The sequence below is a fragment of the Pelodiscus sinensis genome, chromosome 21 (genome assembly GCF_052426305.1).
Source record: "Pelodiscus sinensis isolate ZL-2025 chromosome 21, ASM5242630v1, whole genome shotgun sequence".
Classification (NCBI taxonomy): domain Eukaryota; kingdom Metazoa; phylum Chordata; order Testudines; family Trionychidae; genus Pelodiscus; species Pelodiscus sinensis.
This window is the reverse complement of record NC_143072.1, coordinates 16,082,421-16,103,387: the sequence shown is the minus strand read 5'-3', so window position 1 is coordinate 16,103,387 and position 20,967 is coordinate 16,082,421. Positions and strand designations below refer to the sequence as shown.

General features: G+C 44.8%; 1 protein-coding gene across 8 annotated transcripts in view; it reads left to right on the top strand.

Annotated features, from left to right (window-relative positions):
• RAP1GAP2 (RAP1 GTPase activating protein 2) overlaps positions 1-20,967 on the top strand; it is a 353,090-nt gene that overhangs the window by 278,634 nt on the left and 53,489 nt on the right. For 6 of the 8 annotated variants that reach the window (XM_075904876.2, XM_025179236.3, XM_075904878.2 and 3 more), the window contains 6 exons: positions 260-292; positions 5,208-5,417; positions 8,736-8,839; positions 9,440-9,518; positions 12,580-12,633; positions 17,122-17,205. In XM_075904876.2, the coding sequence (XP_075760991.2) occupies positions 260-292; positions 5,208-5,417; positions 8,736-8,839; positions 9,440-9,518; positions 12,580-12,633; positions 17,122-17,205 (564 nt within the window). The remainder of the gene's footprint in view (positions 1-259; positions 293-5,207; positions 5,418-8,735; positions 8,840-9,439; positions 9,519-12,579; positions 12,634-17,121; positions 17,206-20,967) is intronic. The other 2 variants (XM_089772181.1, XM_025179239.3) reach the window with 1 other exon arrangement.

The window sequence follows — 20,967 nt, the reverse complement described above, 5'->3', positions numbered from 1 at the left end:
ACAGATCCTCTGGACTGGCCCTTTCACTTTGACTAGGGGCAAGAATACTTCATGGCTCAGTTTCTCCATCACACAGGGATGTGGTGAGGATAAATATATGTTTATATAGTGCATGGCCCTGGAACATTAAAACATACTTTTACTGACTGGAAAAAGGGCAGTTTTAAAATGTTTGCGTTACATGGAAAGGGGTAAAGATCTAGCAAATGCCTAATGGAGAAGAAAGCAATCATTTCTGCAATGTTTTGATCTTTTGTAGGAAGATTACATCCCATACCCCAGCATTGACGAGGTAGGTGCTTTAAAGTATGCACGGCTGCCTTTTTCAAAATGATCATGCACGTTATGTGTAGAGATTTGTTCCTGTATGGATGAGCTGTGAAGCCAAGATTCCGGCCATGCTGCTTATTAAAATGCCATTTGTTCTCTAGAATATTGTCTCTAGGGAAGATCTATGTGGCTTTATAATTGGTTTTGTTTTGTCCATCAATTTGGAGGCCACAACACATTTTCATAAATGAGGAGAATAAATAACAAGCACAGCCTCCTATCCTGGCTTAGGTGCATTGTGGGGAATTGTATTTCCTCTGCCTCGGTTCCCCCAGCAGTTCCAGGTCGAAGTGATATTTATCAGATCACGGAGTTATCACCAGACCTGAGTAAGGGTCTAGCCTAAGAGCAGTAGGACTGGATTCTTCCTCTAGAGAGGGTCTATCTAGTGCAGTGATGGCTTTGTGGGATAGCGAGTGGGCACCAGGAGTGACCTCCATCTGAGTGGGCCGTGAGAATGTCGGAACCAAGACGGTCTCCTGGTATAGGGTAGTTTTGCTAATTGCACTTGTGTACCTAGAATTTGCATGCTGGGCTGATTGAACCATAGCAGCACATGGGCATTGGTAAACAAAATGTCTCACGGGCCACACACACAACCCCGAAGGGCCGCAGGTTGCCCGTCACTGACCTAGGGTACATCTAGCCTACATCCCTTTTACGGAAAAGAGATGTAAATTAGATGTATTGAAATTACTAATGAAGCGGGGATTTAAATATCCCGTGATTCATTAGCATAAAAATGGCCGCCGCTTTTTTCGGCACGGAGCTTTGTCAGAGAAAAGCGGCAGTCTCGAGGCTGATCTTTCGAAAAATAAAGCCTTTTTCGAAAGATCCCTTATCCCTCGTGAAATGAGGTTTACAGGATCTTTAGAAAAAGCCTTTATTTTTTGAAAGATCAGCCTCTAGACTGCCGCGTTTCTCCAACAAACCTCAGTGCCGAAAAAAAGCAGCAGCCATTTTTATGCTAATGAAGCACGGGATATTTAAATCCCCACTTCATGAGCAATTTCGATACGTCTAATTTACATCCCTTTTCCGGAAAAGGGATGTAGTCTAGACGTACCCCTAGGCTACGTCTACATTGGTATCCCTTTCCAGAAAAGGGATGCTAATGAGACGAGTTGCAATTGCAAATCCGCGGGGGATTTAAATATCCCCCGCGGCATTTGCATTTACATGCCTGCTGCTTTTTTCCCGCTTGGGGATAAGCCGGAGAAAAGCGCCAGTCTAGACACGATTCTCCGGAAAATAAGCCCTTTTCCAGAGGATTTCTTATTCCTGCTAAACTATCACCGCTACAGCGCACTCCCGACACGGCTGCATTTCAGTATTAGGTGAAGTTATTCTATATGCTGATGTTCAGTTTCTAACTCACTTTGGGATGAATGCCGTATATATGTAAATGTAAGTCATGGTTCCTGCGCTGTTTTCACTGCACCTGTTACTTGCCTTATTCCGCCTCAGAAAACAGTTTGCCTGATTGGTTAGTCATGTGCTTCGGGATGCGCCTGGGTGAAAGGCGAGGAATACATATAAATTATTGTAAAGGAGTTGATGCTATGGTTTTAGAGCATGATTCTGTCCCAGTGAAGACAGTGTAATTGATTTGAAGGCATGATCTGGCTCCTGTTGCAGAACCACTATTGATGCTGAGGGTTTTATGCTTCCCTCCATCCTCAAAATAACTTTTAAAATGAAACAAAGGTAACGTGGTTAACTTGGTGCTATTGCGCTTGAGCATTGCACTTGCAATCTGGGTACAGTCCCAGCCCGCGGGACAAAGCTGCTACTAAGCCATAGCTGTGAGAGAAGTGCAGTCCCAAGGTTGCCTGTTATTGATTCTTGCAAGAATAGGAATGCGGATTGGACAAGCAGGTAGCTGGTTATTTGATATTTACCTGCCTCATGGCAAGCACATCTTGGACAACACTCCTTTCCCATCGTTTAAGCAATGAGATGGTGTGAGGGGCATGGAGGATGCATCTACACCGCACCGTAATTCAAACTAGGATACGCAATTTGAGCTATGCAAATTGCGTATTTTATTTCAATGCTATTTCAGAATAGCTTATTTTGTCATTTGGCTCTGTCTACACAGCGCCATGTAGGGTGTGTCTACACAGTGCCAAATTTTGAAATAAAGCGCTATTCCAAAACGTCCCTTCTCCTCATGGAATGTGGGTTACAGGCACATTGGAATCGTGAGCCTGAAATAATGGGCTTGCTGTGAAGATGCAGGATAGCTATTTCGGGATACTCCGGTATCTTGAAATAGCATTGCGGTGTAGACATAGCCTGCAGGCTCATGCCAGCTGAGAATGAGTCCAACGTATACAAACATTGATGCACCATTGCTCTGATATCATGGAGAGTTCTGCCTGAGCTGAGAGTGAGCAAACGTAGAGTAAAGTCCTCAGGATTTGGCCCTATCTGTGTGGGTTAGTTGTTAATATACTTATTTACAAGTGACTGGAACACAAACAATTTTTTTCCCACTTTAGTGGTCAGCATGAAAATCTTGTTGCCAAATCTCTCGAGGTTACGATGAATCTCAGGATGTTTGGTGTGTTTCTTAAAGCCTCACATCTCAGAGACACTTAATTAAATCAAAGCTAAGACTCTAAAGTTTAAAAAAAAAAAAGATTGTGTTTTTAGCCCTCACAGTTGCAGAGAGAAGCTGGAAAAGGTGACTCACACGCACACTTAATGGCTCAGAAGGTCAGGAAAAAGAACCTCAAATGTATTTTTTTTAAAGATCATTATTTTCAAGCCAGTCTCATGATTTTGGGGCCGGATACTTGATTTTTAAAGGTTTGGGGCTGGCCATACTAAGCGCTTGGATCCTCTGCTTCTCCTGGATGGTGAAAGGGGACTCTCAAGGCCTGCTCCAAAGCCCAGTGGTAAACTCTCCCAGGGTATGTCTACACTAGAAAGTTAGTTCGAACTAACGGACGTTAGTTCGAACTAACTTTCCTATGCGCTACACTAGCGCTCCGCTAGTTCGAATTTGAATCGAACTAGCGGAGCGCTTAGTTCGAACTAGGTAAACCTCATTTTACGAGGACTAACGCCTAGTTCGAACTAGCTAGTTCGAACTAAGGGCTGTGTAGCCCTTTAGTTCGAACTAGTGGGAGGCTAGCCCTCCCCAGGTTTCCCTGGTGGCCACTCTGGCCAACACCAGGGAAACTCTATGCCCCCCTCCCGGCCCCGGACCCCTTAAAGGGGCACGGGCTGGCTACGGTGCCCGTGCCAGGTGCAAGCCTGCCAGCACCCAGCTAGCAGACCCTGCACCTGGCACGGCACAGAGCCACCCACCCGATGCCCCCCAGCCCACCCCCTCTTGCCGGGACCAGGCTGGCGGCTCCCGGGAGCTTGCCCTGGACCGCAAGAGGCGGGCACCTTCCTGGGCTAGTGCGGACATCGTGGACCTCGTCCACGATCTCCGCACTAGGCACAGGAAAGTGGCCGTCTAGGGCAGGAGAGCTGCCAGCCTGGCCACCCAGGACCAGGTGTGCATGAAAATCAAGGGGGTCCACTGAGACCCCCGACACTGAGCCCTGAGCTTACAATGGCCGTACTGGGTCAGACCAAAGGTCCATCTAGCCCAGTAGCCTGTCTGCCAACAGCGGCCAACCCTAGGGATCCTGGAGGGGATGGACCGAAGACAATGACCAAGCCATTTGTCTCGTGCCATCCCTCTCCAGCCTTCCACAAACTTTGGGCAGGGACACCACTCCTACCCTCTGGCTAATAGGACTCCATGGACCCAACCTCCATCACTTTATCTCACTTCCCTTTCAACTCTGTTCTAGTTGTAGCCTTCACAGCCTCCTGCAGCAAGGAGTTCCACAGGTTAACTATTTGCTTTGTCAAGAACAACAACTTTCTCTTACTAGTTTCAAGCCTGCTACCCATTCCTTTCCTTTGGTGTCCTCTAGTCCTTCTTTATGGGAACTCAGGAAGAACTTTTCTGAATGCACCCTCTCCACCCAACCCCTGCTTTTAGAGACCTCTATCCTGTCCCCCCTCCGTCTCCTCTTTTCTAAGCTGAACAGTCCCAGTCTCTGTAGCCTCTCTTCATCTGGGACCTGTTCCCAACCCCTGATCATGTTAGTTGCCCTCCCCTCTCCCAGCCTTTCTCTTCCCCTCTCCCACCTCCTTTTCCCAGTCTCCCCCAGTTTTGTTCAATAAAGACAGAGTCAATGTTGGAAGAAACGTTATCTTTATTTTGTACATCAATAAGAAGGGGGGCTAGGGAAGGGCAAGTGGAAGGAGGTGAGGGAGGAATGGGGTACGAGCCCCCGATGGGGAGGACTGGGCTGGCTCTGCGGGCTTCTGGGGGTGGAAGCTCTCCTGCAGCCCCCCAATTACTCCCTCTCCCCAGATGGCAGCCTGCGGCAAGTGCAGCCGGGCTGATGGCCGAGTGGTGTGATGTGCCCAGTGTGGGCACTCAGGGCACTCCAAGCCAGAACTTCTTTGCAAGCGGGGCACCCCTTAGAACTGTGTGTCCGGGGTGGGGGTCGGGACCCTTTAAGCGCAGCCCTCGGCTAGCCTGAGACAGCATCTCCATGCTCTAAGTCCTCCTTTTATGCCCTGCCGGCACTGCTTCCGGCCATCATTAAGCCCTGTTCAGAGTCCACTCAATGTGGACTTACTAGTTCGAACTAGCAAAACGCTAGTTCGAACTAGTTTTTAGTTCTAGATGCGTTAGTTCGAACTAGCTTAGTTCGAATTAACTAATTCGAACTAAGTTAGTTCGAACTAGCGCTGTAGTGTAGACGTACCCCCACTGATCAGTCTGCTTTGCCCCGGCTAATTCCATCCCTGTTGCTCTGCATTGTATCCTCATGGCACTTTATTGGAATTCTTCACAGATTTTAGAGAAAGGAGGCCCTTATCCCTTAATCATTCTGCCTCAGTTTGGCGGGTATTGGATTGAAGACCCAGAAAACATCAGCACGCCCACCTCGTCGGATAGCAGCATCTACGAAGAGGAAGAGGAAAACCTGAGCCCTAGCACATTTGGGTATAAATTAGAGTGCAAAGGTGAAGCCAGGGCGTACAGAAAACACTTCCTAGGGAAGGTCAGTGCTCAATATGCATGCATGTTTCTCAGTCTCTTGTAAGCTATGTCGGTTCCGTGTGGCACTCTGTCCCCCTCTAGTGGTGGCTGGGCAAATTGGAGATTGAGCCTGCTATGGCATTAGCTAAGAGAAAGAGGTCTTTTAACTCAGGCAATAGCGCAGGGGTGGGCAATAAGTGGCCCATGGGCCAGATGAGGTTTCTCAGGGTTAGCCCCTGGCAAGCTGCCACATTATATTTACTTGCATGTCTGCAGGGACAGCCACTCACAGCTCCCATTGGCTATGGATCACCATTCCCAGCCAATGGGAGCTGTGGAAAGTGATGTCGTGATCCACACCACTTCCCACAGCTCCCATTGTCCAGGAACAGTGCTCCCCAGCCAATGGGAGCTGCAAGTGGCTGTTCCTGCAAACGTGCAGGTAAATAAGGTGTCTTCAGTGAAGTGTTTCCAGCTCGTGGGCCTCTTATTGTCCACCCCTGCAATAGACACTCACACCTTAGGATCCAGAGCTCCTAGCTGCAAACTCTGATGCCGCGGATCTACATGGAGTCATCAGTGTCCCATGTGTAACCCACAGATTTTCTTCAGAAAGGATAATTAGTTACTTGGGCCAGCTGAAAAAAAAATGATTTATTTTCCCCAACATTTTAAATTACAATGAACCCTCCTGCACAATTTTTTGAGGAAAAATCTCATTTCATTTTTCAGCCATCTCTGGAAACTCATGTGTCATTAGCTGTAGCCATTTGAGTGAGGACGTGAAAGGGCACTTCCCCCGACAACATGGCTGCAGAACTCTGGTCGCTTTGCTCCTCTCCTTAACTTTTACATGGCCGCACCTTTGTTCAGTCGTCACCGTCATTCTGCCATTAGTCTGATTTCTCTGTTATGAGCTCACAATGCACTCAGTGCCATATGCACTTCATAAATGAGGATAGAGAGAAAACAGGATGGATCATCGGAATTCGGGATGTTAGCTGTTGGGTTATTGAACAGTTGAGTGATCACATGAAATCTTAGCCCTTACTCGACTATGCTATAGTCCCTGGGGGCAGGCCTGGCAGCCAATGTGCTCTGGCCCCACCCCTGCCACCCCGCACTGCTGCCTCTGTATCAGTGCCGCAGCAGCCTCCCCTGCTTCCTCTGCTGATAGAGGCAGCAGCACTGGGGCAACGGGTGGGAAGGCAGGTGGTACTGCAGAGCTGGTGCTGGGGGCAACCAGCCTTTAAGCTGGCTCCCTCTAGCACCAGTTCCTGCTTCTTCCCCCGCCTCTCTTGCTGCCTCTTGCTGGGAGGGGAGGAGGGAGAAATGCGAGTGGTCGACTAGATTAACCCAAACCTCTAGGCTTATTGGTTAATCGTATAGTCGTCTACTCTTTACATCCCTAATGGGAACCCCAGAGGAGCAGGTTAACTTGGAATTGTGTGCCTTCCCCCCATAAGAAAGGACCAGAGTTGTGAATTTGAATCCCATCATTTCAGTTTAGGTACTATTCTAGCAAATGCTGACAAGGGTTTCAAGACTTTCCTGGCCCCAGTCTCCCAATCTGGATCAGTGTGTTCTAAAGCATGAGATCCCTCTCACTAAACTTAGAAACAGTTTTTCATCAGGAAAAGCCATTTCCACTCCCCCCAAAATTTCCTCAGTTATAAAGGTTTCAACCAAATTTGGTCTGAAACAAGAATTGCCAAAACTTGTTTGCAAATGTCAGAAGATCTTGTTGCAATGTTGTCAGAACAGGAAGTTTTGATTTTTTAAAAATGCTTATTCATTTCAAAACGCACTTTATCTTATATGTTAAAAATGGTCAAAATCCATGCAATTTTTTTTTCAGAATTTCATTTTGCAAAATTTGTTAAAAATCTTGGCTTTTTGTCCCAATTTTGGGATAATTATTTTTTCAAAGTCTCAAAACTTTTCATGGGAGAGAAAATCCATTTCCCAACCTGAGCTACCTATCACTTGCCTCAAGTTATTACAAATCCTTCCTCATTTTAATCTAGTAACTCCTTCTTGTGGACAATGTGAAAACAGCGAGACTTTAGAAGTGGTTTTCAACAGGCATTGGAAATCCAGTAAAAAATCAAGTACCCAGACACGACTTATTTCTGGTCCCTGATATTTAGAGCATTGTTTTTTACAGTCATCAAGATTCTCTTCATGATATTGAGTTAAAAAATTAGTGATAAACCTAAGTCACAATATTTGCACTGAGGTCTAAACTTCCCGAAAATATTTTGTGGTGTTGTGTGCTATCTGGGTTTGACTCATGTGTTTAGACATTCATAAGCTCAAATGTGAAGTAAATTATTATTATTTGGTTAACATTTAACACTTTCATTGAACAGTTCAGGCATGCTGAAGGTAGGACAAGAAATAATTGACTTAATCTGCAACCAGGGAGATTTAGGTTAGACATTAGGAACGTGTTAACAATAAGGACAGTTACATCCTGGAATTGGCTTCCAAGAGAGTTTCTGGAATCCTCATCAGTGTAGGTTTTTAAGAACAAAATAGACAAATACCTGATTCTGTGTTATTGTCTCTTCCTGAGGGGAAAAATCCTTATTTACCTTTGCTAATGAAAATTCTATAGTCCACTTTGTTCCTGTGAATAAGCAAAAGACAGAGTACAGGTTGGACCTCCCTGTCCAGCACCCTCACAACCTGTCCGGTCCCAAAAGAGGGAGTTTGATGGAACAGGGGAAGTTAATACCGGCCCCTCTGCTGCCAGCCTCCAGGCTCTTCCAGGGGGTCACCAGCCCCCCAGCTGCTGGGCTGCTCTCCCAGCTTCTAAGCAGCCCTCCCGGCTGCGCTTCCAGCCCTAGCCCCATACCTGGACCAGACATGCTCCTGGCCACTTGCCCCCTGCCACATCTGCTGATTGCTGGCCCTGGCCATGCTCCTGGCCCTGGCCGCTGACCCCAAACGTGCTTCTGGCTGCCGGCCACTTTGTCACCGAACTCCCCACTGGTGCCCACTCCCAGCCGCTGGGGTTCTCTGTTCCAGCAACATCTGTGGTCCTGCTGGGCCACGGATGTTGCCAGACCAGAGAGTCCTGGACCAGAGAGGTCCTAACTGTAATATAGTACAGGCTGATATCAATAAGCCCTTTCAGGTTCTGAAAGGACAGAGACATGAAACATTTGTGAGTGAGGTGTTGGAGAATTTCCTAAGACTGTAATGAACCACCCTTGTTTTCTCTTGACACAGGGACCAGTGTCTAAGGAGCATTTTAGGTAGCAGGGATGTAGGTCGTTGCCACTCTATAAGGCTGCCTTATCACATTGCATTAACACATCTCTTCTATTTTTAGGATCATTTAAATTTTTATTGTACAGCCAGCAGCCTAGGAAATCTGATTCTTTCTATTAAGTGCGAAGAGGCAGATGGTACTGAATATTTAAGGATCATACTCAGGTATGAATCTACCTCCCTTCTCCCTCTAAAGTTAAACAAAAAAAATCACTATTTAAATATCCGTTATCAGTTTTTACACCCTAATGGATGTAGATGAAATTGGTTCTCAGAGATGTAACAGGTATCCCCCATGGGTATATAAAAGGGATTGGGACATTGTTTTACTTGCACTGCAGCTGGGATATCGTATCTTGAGATTACTCTGGGAATGAACATTAGACTTTGGTCTGTAGCCAAGCCCAGTGAAAGCGAAGATAAAAAAAATCTCTGGGAGAATAATGGATAATATCAATCATAGTTAGTACCAACCCTTCTGTAAACTGATGAGACCCAGCGCCTGAGTTATCTTCTTCGTCTCTCACCAGAACAGGAATATTTGAGCACAACAGAGCTGCAGAGGCAGTGAAAGGAATGGAGGCAATCGTTCCTAGTCATACCCAGGAAATACAGTGGGGTATCATTTCCAAACATCTGGAAGAGATGCCTGCTGTAGTTTCCCTGCACATTACCAGTCACAATTACCGTGCCTGGAAGCTCAGGAGGCATCTCTACGATCGTAACTTGTTTCATTCTCTCCATTCTTCTCTTTTCTTTCCTTAGGTCCAAAGTGAAAACATTACATGAAAGGATCCCCCTGGCAGGACTTAGCAAGTTTCCTAGTATCCCGCAGATTGCAAAGGTAAACTGTCTACATTGCCTGGAGAGAACGGGTTTGTGAGACGTGGATGCGCCAAGTGTGCAGTGGGAAAATTTGCAAATACAGATACAGGTTGGACCTCTCTTTTCCGGCCCCCTCGGGACCTGATCGGTGCTGAACCAGAGAATTTGCCAAACCATGAGAGGTCAATAGTGTCTAGTAGCATTACCAGCACTTCCACTGCTTTCTGGACTCTTAGAAGACATTTAGGGGTAATTAACAGCACAGAACACTGAGAGCCAGGACTGGTGGCTGTAAACAAACTTTATGGGACCACGGGAAACTTGGTCATACCAATGATAAGTGGACACTTGGCTATCTAAAATCATGCCAGCCCACAATCTTGCCTGACCAGAGAGTGCCAGAGTCGAGAGGACCAACCTGTACTGTTATAACATTTATCCTGGAGGTGGAGTTCTCAGAAAATCAGCATAGAGAATAATGTCCAGATTTTAGGGCTCTCTTCCTGCTTCTGTTGCTTACTTGCTGTGTGACTTTGGGCAAATCATTTATTTGCTTTGTGCCTCAGTTTTCACATCTGTAAAGCGGGGATGGTATAATGTGCATCTCTCAGGAGTGGCAAGTCATAGTCGGGTTGACCATTGGAAAGGTCTTGGAGATCTTCGGTCGAATAGTCAGACGAGCAGCTGTTATTGGTTATCATTACTACCCCATGTTATACATGAGCACAGCCATGATGTGCTGCTGCCAGAGAGGTGAGAGAGAATTAAGAGAGAAGGGGATGTAAATGGTCTACAAAGCCATAAAGAGAAGGTAATTAAGGTTTCTGCTATTACTGTGTGTGTTGGCCTAACAGAACAAGGGGCAGCAAATATGTGCGTCCTCTTGCTTAATCAGAAGTAAAATGCTGTTTTAGTTTGCCAGCGCTATGGTAGCATCATCCTTCTGTGCAGGGAACAATGTTTTGTGATAATGCAGCTTTATTTTGACTCCTACGTCAGCAATGCACAAACTTTGCAAAGCAGTGTATTTGGCCAATGTTGCCCTTTATTCTATTCACACATTGTCTGAGAACAGGCTGTGATTTTTACCAATTTGTTTGAATTCTTTGTGTGAACACATTTCAGGCTTGGAAACAGCTTGCTGCCAGCAGTCAATGTTCATGAGTTTAATATTTGAGCTGTGGGACTGGTTGTCTTTCTCGTGGTATTTTCTTCGGTTTCCTGATTGGATGATGTAATCTATACGAACAACTGCAAAAAACAAATTTTGCTTCACTGTTGGCCCTTAATCCTTAGCAGGAACAAGGGTCTACCTGCATGCACCTTTGTGAAAAGAGAGCTATAAATGTGGTTTGAGCAAAATGCGACATAGGTGCCACTTCAGTGTCAGTAAATCATTATTCACTTCGCTCTGTTTTGCGCAAACCCTTTAATGTGAGAAGTTAACTGCTATAATTAGTCTTCACCTGTAAAATTCGATGAATACCAGGTTCTCGCTGACGGAATTAGAATTAGAGAAGAAGCGGTGAAGAAAATGCATTGAATTTAGAGCTGAATTTGGCTCATTATATTAAGCTAGAAACCTTGACTTGGCATATATCTTCCCTTAGGATACATCAAGACTACATTTTTTTTTCGAAAGGAGATGTGCAAATTCAGCACTAATTTGCATATCTTTTTCCGATAGCTTTTTCGAAAGCAGGGTTTTCAAAAGTGAAAGGGGCTTTTTTGGGAAAAAAAAACCTTTTTCAAAAAAAAAAAACCCCGCTCTTCCTAAAAAAAGGAGGGTTATGCAGTTATTTGAAAAAGTTTTTTTTTTCCGAAAAAAAATGTATCCAGACTACTTTCACGTTCAAAAAAGCAATCGGAAGAAGATATGCAAATTAGCGCTAAATTTGCATATCTCCTTTTGCAAAAAAACCCCGTAGTTTAGACGTACCCTTAGTGGCAATTCCAGACATAAGGAGGGGGAACAGGGCCGGCTTTAGGAAGTGCGGGTCCCGATTCGGTGGGGTGGGGCCACACATGCACCGCGTGCCCAGGAACGGGGCCCTCTTAGGCACGGGGCCCCACTCTTAGTTGCGGGGTCCGATTCGGGGGAATCAGGGGAATCGGCCTAAAGCTGGCCCTGAGGGGGAGTGACAGTGGTAAGGCAGGGGTAGGCAATAATTTTTGATGGGATCACTCCAAGATTTTGGTAAGAAGTCAAGGGCCGCACTTTTCTATGGAGGGCGTGATTGGACTGGGTGGGGCAGCGCGTGAAGTCTCTCCCTGCCCCCTACCAGGGGTGCACAGCACCAAGAGGGAACCGCCAGCTGTTTTGAGCAGCCTCGGGTTGTAGCAGGGAGAGAGCCTGCCTCTCCCGGGTCTTGGCAGGGTGGGCCATGGGCCAGATCAAAAGGCTTGGAGGACCACATCCAACCCGTGGGCCTTATCTTGCCCACCCCTGTGGTAGGAGCTGCTGTGTGGATGGGAGGGTTATACACTGGAGGAATTGAATTCTCTGGGGGCATTGTATTTATTTCCCTTCCTCCTCTCCTGCACTAAGGGTATGTCTACACTACCCCGCTAGTTCGAACTAGCGGGGTAATGTAGGCATACCGCACTTGCAAATGAAGCCCGGGATTTGAATTTCCCGGGCTTTATTTGCATAAGCCGGGCGCCGCCATTTTTAAATCCCGGCTAGTTCGAACCCCGTGCCGCGCGGCTACACGTGGCACGGAGTAGCTAGTTCGGATTAGGCTTCCTGATCCGAACTAGCTGTACTCCTCATTCCACGAGGAGTACAGCAAGTTCGGATTAGAAGCCTAATCCGAACTAGCTACTTCGTGCCACGTGTAGCCGCGCGGCACGGGGTTCGAACTAGCCGGGATTTAAAAATGGCGGCGCCCGGTTTATGCAAATAAAGCCCGGGAAATTCAAATCCCGGGCTTCATTTGCAAGTGCGGTATGCCTACATTACCCTCCTAGTTCGAATTAGGAGGGTAGTGTAGACATACCCTAAGAGATTAAAGGAAGCCAAATGCTTTTATAAACACTGTCTTACCGTCTTGTGCTGATTTTGTTTTTATTTGTGGTAGGCTTTCTGTGATGATGCCTCTGGACTGAAGTTTAACCCCGTCTTGTATCCCAAGGTGAGGAGAAAGACCATCTAATACTCTAGCTCGGGGTTGCTGTATCTGAAGGTTTTCAAAACAGCTTGCCTAATTTGTGCACTCATTTACATATGCAAAGTAGAAATGTGCTCGTCACACTGACAGACCTCCGTCATCTGCTGGCAGAATCAAATCTGGGATCTCTAGAGCTTAGTGCATGAGCTTCTACTCCATGAGCCAGAAGTCAGCTGTCTATTAGCTAGGGCTGTAGAGCAGACTCATTATTCTCTCTGGGTATGTCTACACAGCAGGGCTAACGTCTAATTGAGATTGCAACTTCAGTCAATTGCAGAGCTGAAGTTGAAATGTCTTAATTCGGCTTTTGGCTCTGTCTACATAGCAGGATGTCCAAGAAAGAACACTCTTCCTCTGACTTCCCTTACTCCTCGTGAAATGACGGTTACAGAATTGGAGTAAGAAGTCCTCCATCTTGACATTATTTTGAAATAATGGCTTACAATGTAGATGCATTTTATTACAGGCAGTCCCCGGGTTACGTACAAGATAGGGACTGTAGGTTTGTTCTTAAGTTGAATCTGTGTGTAAGTCAGAACTGGCGTCCAGTTTCAGCCGCTGCTGAAACTGATCAGTTTCAACAGCGGCTGAATCTGGACGCCAGTTCTGACTTACACACAGATTCAACTTAAGAACCCCAGGCATCCCCAAGTCAGCTGCTGCTGAAACTGATCAGCGGCTGATTCCAGGAAGCCTGGGGCAGGGGCTTCCTGTAGTCAGCCACTGGTCAGTTTCAGCAGCGGCTGACTTGGGGATGCCTGGGGCAGAGCAGCTGGGGTGCTGCTGGGTTGGTCCAGTAGCGCCGCCGCTCCTCGGCGCTACTGGACCAACCCAGCAGCACCCAAGCTGCTCTGCCCCAGGCGTCCTGATTCAGCCTCTGCTGAAACTGACCAGGGGGACGGGGAGCAAAGCAGAGCAAAGCCGCGGAGCACGCGGGCAGTGGACAGCCCAGACGTGTCTGGGCTGTCCACTGCCCGTGTGCTCCGCCGCTTTGCTTCCTCTCCCTGGTCTGCTGGAGACCAGGGAGACGCCCCGTTCGTAACTGCGGATCCGACATAAGTCGGATCCGCGTAACTCGGGGACTGCCTGTATTCCGAAATAACACTGCTGTGTAGACGTACCCTCTGCAAGTGGATTCCGTGTCACTAGATGGGACAGTGCGTCACACGCAGAAGGAGTGTGGGTTACACTCATACGATTGGCTAGTTAGCTGCATAGCTAATAGCAGTAAAGCGAGGAAGTAACCCACTCTTGAGACGCATAGGCAAGTATATTTTTCTTTACTGCCAATGGAGTAAGGGGAGAGTATAATTAGTGTGGGACTCAGGAATTCATGGAACTTTGTTTCCTTGACTCAGTCATCAGACCTGGGGTAAGATCACAAAATTTGAATATCCCAGTCACATGATTGTGTGTGGGGGGAGGGGAGGGGTGTATTTACTAACACCAATGAGTACTTTTTTAGAGGGCACAGAAATGAATGCTCTCTTTATTTTTGGTTACTCTATTAGGTTCTACAGGACCATTGTTGTTTTTTAATTTTTTTAGTAGCTGTGTCTCTTTAAGGAAGTTTCTTCCTGAGCCATGTGTAGATGCAATTCCGAATATACTATTTTTTAAATTAGATGAGTCAGGGTCTGAATTTGGACATTCTCAAAATAGGTGGAGTGCAGTAGCAGGTCAATCCCAGGCACCACATGGCAATTGAATACAATAATGTTGTTGATGAAGGGAGGTCGGCCTCTTCAGGGTTACATTCCTGCCCCTGTGCTGCAGCTAAACCAGGGAGGAGGCTGTTAGCTACTTGCATGCAAATCAAAAAGATACTTAATGGCAAACAGCTGCTACAATCTGGGGGAAAAACTCACTTTCTGATTCCAATGTTACTCCAGCATCTTCACTGCATTATAAGAACCTGAGTCCAACCACACATATACCAGACTTACTAGCACCTTCCTAAAATGGGGCAATTCCAGCCCTTTATTTGTGGTGAAGTATAGGAAAACTTGACTGTCTAGAAGACAAAGAAGGTCAGCCTGTGGAATATTTCTGAAAGATTTACAGAGCATGAGCCCAGAGGGTCTGTGTCCATATTGCAAGCCTATAGGACTAGAACCCTTGGTCCCAGCCTCAAACCCTCCACTCCCATAAGACCACGCCCTGGGATAATGTGATTTGTGTAGACAGAAGAGGGGCTAAGCTTGAGGCTGAGTTCCAAATCTGGGCTTACATTGTAATGTAGACATACCCTAAAGAGTTTACAAAACCTTTGTGCAAACCTGGGGCCAGTTCATAGAACTGTATCCAAATTGTATGGCACTAATGGGTGTCACGTGGTATTAATGGGAAACTCGATGGGTCTCATTTTGAAATTTTGGAGTCTGTTTGAAACCAAGATTTAAAGGTAAACTCTAGGTTAAAACTACAGAAAATGTTCCCTTATACTGCTTTGAGGCAAAACTCCCTGGAGAATTGCACCTTATTAATTATGATGTTGCAGCCCTATAGATTCACACTTCTCTTATAATCACATTGATTTAGGTCAAATTCTGGCATTGAATTTGAGGTTGCCCCCCCCCAAAATTTGCAGTGACAATATACACTTAAGGAGTTGCCAAATACTTGTCATAAACTTCAAGTCAGATTTATGCCTGTGCACGAATGGAGGTGTGACCCCTAAAACTACTTAACTGCTATAAAATGCAAAGGCAGATAGTTTATTCCATTTTGGAGTGGAATAAATTATTGGAGGGGTGAGAGATCACAGGGGGCACTCAGCATAACGTGAGCCAGGAGGTAGTTCTGAGTTCACACCCCTTTTACCCAAAAGAATTCTCTGTGCTGCTGAGAGCTCTCACAACACTATATCGTTCTTCAACTAATAATTTGGCCCATTGAGGATCAGTGACAGAGTCATGATCGCGGGACATTTGAAGAAGCATGGCCATTATATTTAAATGACATGGTTTATTTTTAATCTCATCTCTCTCTATATATAAAAAAGTTTTTCCTGCTGGACGACAGCATGTTCCTACCGGGCGATAGAATGATGTCATCACGTCAACAGCCTCTCTCAGTGAAGTGAAAGTGGCCTGAGAGAGGGAGATAGGCGAGCATAGTGATCAGAGGGTGTGACCCGACCCCCTAGTTTTTTTTTTAAAGAGAATAAAACAAGACAAAACCAAACAAACCATGGTTGCTTGGAACTCTGCCTCCTGTAATGATGAATCTCCTCTTGGCAGGGGACAGAAATGAAGGAGTAAGGTACTTGGAAGCCCCATGCAAGGGAGAAAAAAAGAGGCTGCTCCTTTTACAGCCACTGTGAGAACGTTCATGAAACAAACCTACGTGGCTCAACGTGTGATTCTCCAGTGATCATGCAATGACCCTGCTTCCCCCTGAAAAAGGACAGTAGCAATCAGTCAACAAGGCTGAGCTTTCCAAATGAATCAAAGGGAGTTAGGTACTAAACTCCTATCTGATCTGGACACTTAACTCTCTGGAGTGTTCGGAAAATTGCAGCCTATATGTAGGAGTTCCATATTAATGTCCTTTTTAAAAGTGACCATCAAGTTCAATGAAGAGTTCATGAGAAGATAAGTATATAGCCTTCCTTAGGTCATTGACCAAATATGAAGTGGAGACCATTAATGCTGAAAATGATGAGTCTCCGCTGATTAAACAAAAGGAGTAATTTTATTAGCAGACAGCTGAAGTAGGCTTTTATCTTCTTTTGTGGACCAACCATTAGTGGGAGACAAAGACACATATTGAACTGCTAGGGGGTACATGTATGAAGCTAACAGGCATATATATGAAGCTGCTCGATATATTTTTGAGTATTTGAGTTGTTTAGTTGGTATAAAATATGAATAAATGGGCCATACCATCCAGGTTTGGGCTAGCCATGCTCTGTGGACAGGTAACAATTCATAGCTGCTGAGGGCCTGCACCAGGATGTGGGGTGGATGTGGATTGGAACAAAATGTGCACTTCAAAAGAGATCGAGTACCTGGACTCCACTTGTTTGTTTCTCTGTCATTGCTCATGAATTTATGCAATTGTGCTCACCTAGAAATCTCTTACTGGGTAGTTAAAGCATATTCATCATTTTTGTAGTACCTTGTAGGCTGGAGACGGCACATTAGGAGGTGCTTTGAAAATCTTTTGGTGTAAACCAAGGTCAACATTATTTTATTCTTGCTTTCAGGGCCGGTCCTAACCAATAGACTCTCCACAGTACAGAGCCAGGAATGAGTGTGGCATTTGGTAAATGACAAATAAAAATGTAGAGCTGTGAGGACATGGAAGACTTATTTACCTTACCCATAGAACCTTACCATTCCCCTCTAAATTGTGCTTCTCCTAGATGCTGTTTTTATCTAGGTAACATTTTAGATGCCAGTCCTACAAATTACTGAATTAAATCATTCACATTTTGTTTTATTCCAGGCATCCCAGATGATAGTGTCTTATGATGAGCACGAAGTTAATAACACATTTAAATTTGGTGTGATTTATCAGAAATTTAAACAGGTAAGGAGCCCCATTGTGTTGTCAGTAAGCATATTCTAGAAAGTAGCTCGGGTGTGTGATTTTTGGAGCTCCACATCTGTATCCACAAAAATGCAGATACCCACAGATATAAAGCAGATATCTGTGGATTTGCAGGGCTCTAGTGATCTTTAAATGTTGTGCATTCAAAACTCCAGCTGAAGTTGATGAGAATGGCGGGTGCTTGACACTGCTAAATGTTTGTAATTATATGGTAGTGTTTTCAATCCAATTATATATTTCTTATTACATGCACATTTTTTTTTGCTCAATAATAAACGATATGCTTGTAAAATAAATCATTATATAAATCAACCCCCAAGCTCACTTAATTTGAAAATCCATTTTAGTGACCATGGTTTTTTTAATCAGACATATGTTTAGACAGCCAAACAGTTATATTTTTATTAGAAGGCTGTAGATTATGGAGGTACGTGTTCCCTGAAAATGCTTCCATTAACCTGGGAGTTTAGCAAGTGCAATACAGACAGAGATGAATCTTATAATTTAGCAGATATTATTCTGTCAGGCTTTTTGACTATATTTCCATTTCCTTCTATTGTGTGTTGAACAACTAACGCAAAAATCATAATTAAGGAGCCTTTGTTATGAAATATACCGAAGTGGGGATGAAGTATTAATTTGGATTTAATATTAACTGTGCTTTCTTTTCCTTCCATTTGATTTAAAGATTCTTGCAGGGACTTTTAATAAGAATGTCTTGGTTTTCAGGCATATTGTGAACCTATTTGTTGTCGATATTATTTTTTATTTGGATTTTGGTAAGTAGCACCTATGAAACCAAATACTCTTCAGACAAGTAACAAAGAAATTAGACTCAGATCCTCCAGTGTACGTAGACATCTAACTCTCATTGATTTCAGTGGGAGCTAAGACCTAAACCTCGGAGGATCTGGCCTTAGTTTCTGCATCAGGGAGCACATGCCTGAGAGGTCAGAGAAGCTGTGAATAATGGACAAACAATCAAATGGGAAAGAGGGAGCATGAGTAGGGTTGCCAAGTGTCTGGTTTTTACCTGGACAGTCCGTTATTTCTGACTCCCGTCCGGTAAAAAAAAACAGAAAATACCTGTCATGGGGGAGTGAGGAGTGTGGGGAGTGAGGAGCACGGGGATATTTAAAGGTGCAGAAACTTTTTTTTTTGGCTCCCTGTTTTTTGTGGGGGGTTTTTTGCTCAACCAATTGGTTTTTTTCCTGCCATGTTCGGGATTTTTGTGAAAGTATCTGGCAGCCCTAAGCATGAGGTAACAAAATGAAGGGGTTAGCAGAAAAAGAAAAGGTGCTGCTGCCTAACTAATCCCAGGAAGGAATGATTTGAAGGCATCACAGCAGAGGTGGGTTTTGAGGAAGGTGATCAGGTAGCTTTTTGAATTCTGCTTTCCCCAAATCCCATGGCAGTTTTCACTGAGCAGGGTGTACTTTTCATGTCCTGGCCTGTGCACTGCAGTGTGGTAATAAACAGCTGTCATGGCACCCTGGAAAGCCGATTGCAGTGTTGGGAAAAGATCCTCCAGGATGAAGAACGATATACATGTTCAATTGTCAATTAGAACCTTCAGCCAGACTTCAGCAAACACAACGCCCATGGCAGATGGTTCTAATCACACCATGTGTTCTTTGGCCCAGTGCTTCCTCAGGTACAAGCGGCTTTCAGCATGCTGTGGAAGTAGAACCCACATGGACAGCCCCAGCTAGTTAATTCAGCTGATTGCTGAAGACAGGCAAGCCTGTTTTTTTGGATTCTTTTGGAATGAGTCAGTGTCCATCAGCTTCCACCAGCATGGACTGCTTGAGTCAGCATGATGTGCAGGCAAATTCATTTTTCTGACTCTGCCACAAATAGAAGGAGAAAACACAGTCAAAGAAAAGTGACTTTCCTCATTGGTTCCTGACTTGTGCATTTGCTAATCTGTCAGTTATTGCTAAGTAGCTAGCTCTTATTTAAGAGGGTTTTTTTGAGAGCAGCAACTAAAAATGCTTTTTCCATTGCTCTTTGGTTTGATCAAAGGTTGCTGCAAAATGTGGTTGGTGGGTCTCTCATGCCCAAGGGGTTTCAGGTGTAGCAATGTTAAGAGCTAAAGTTAATGTGTCAATGTATTTTAATGTGTCATGTGGATATGATTGTACCCTCCAGGCAGAGCTGCTATACTGCTCCTCTCCCAACCTCAAGCAACTTGTTGGGAGAAAGTTTTCTGAGTTAAATAAACCAGAGCATTTTTTAAATCTCTAGGAGATTTGTTGTGAAAATGGTGCCTTTAAAATTGTTCAGATAAAATACCCTTTCTATTGTAAACGTCAGAATGCTTTGGTGGGGCATATAAGAAGTATAAACCCCATTGTACAGATTGGGAAACTGAAGCACCAGGAAGTCAAGTAATGGGCCTAACCACACAGCAGTGATGGAGCAGGGATTAAAAATTAGGGCGGTCCTATGCTTAGTGTATGGTGCTGCACTGTGGCTTGGAGTGGACATGGGTAGGAAATGGCTATCTTTTCACAGGAGAGTTTTCAAGCTTTAGAATTTTTTCCCTAACCTGAAATGGAATGAAAAGTTGAAATCTTAATTTTTTATTTTTTGCAAACCAATAATGTTCCAATGTTTCATTTTGATTTGTACTTTAAAACCCCCCTAAACTTTATAGTAAAAATGAAAACTCCAAAATGAAAAGTCATTTTGAATCTGAAAAACAAAACTTCATTGAGATGTCAAAATGGCATGTTTCAACAATTCAGAAACTTTTTCAAAACCCATTTGGAATGGGAGATTTGTCAGAGCCAATCCTTTCATGCAAACAGGTTTAGTTTTGATGAATTGAGTTTTGCGGATGAAAAAAAATGTTGGGTTGGAAATTTCTCAACCAGCTCTAGTTCTGAGGAAAAACACCCAAAGAAATAAAGGCAAAATACTGCATTATCATAAGCAGTATAGCTATCCCATTATTACATCTACTGCCAACATACCCTGTTCTCAGACTCCCGTGTCTTCATTTCTTTCATTGTTCCTCTTAGAGTAATTCATTCCAGCTGAAACTAGCTCCCTGCAGCGAAGGATAATACTCATGGAAGGCTGATATTTATGGTAGCTTCTCCACTCAGATGGAGTATTAAGTCTCTCCACACTGGCTGTGTCTAGACTGGCCAGTTTTTCTGCAAAATCATCTGCTTTTGCAGAAAAACTTGCCAGCTGTCTAAACTGGCCGCTTGAATTTCCGCAAAAGCACTGACGATATCATGTAAGATTGTCAGTGTTCTTGCAGAAATACTATGCTGCTCCCGTTCGGGCAAAAGTCCTTTTGTGCAAAACTTCTGCGCAAAAGGGCCAGTGTAGACAGCCCAGATTTGTTTTCCGCAAAAAAGCCCCGATCGTGAAAATGGCAATCGGGGCTTTTCTGCGGAAAAGCGCGTCTAGATTGGCACCGACGCTTTTCCGAAAAAAGTGCTTTTCCGCTAAAAGCATTTCCAGAAAATCATGCCAGTCTAGATGTAGCCACTGTGACTAGTACGGGCATGGCCTATATACCAATGTTCTCTCTAATCTTTTTCATCCATGTGTGGATTTTTTCTATCCATGTGCAGAATACATTTTATGTGCGCCAGGGCGTGTGTGAATGTGCACCATAAGTATAAACAAAAAACCTAGATGTGTGCACTTTGCTTATCAGCTGGGCAGTATTTGAATCTTTCCTGAGAGGTTGCATAAGTGCCCAACTTGCAGGGAACACTG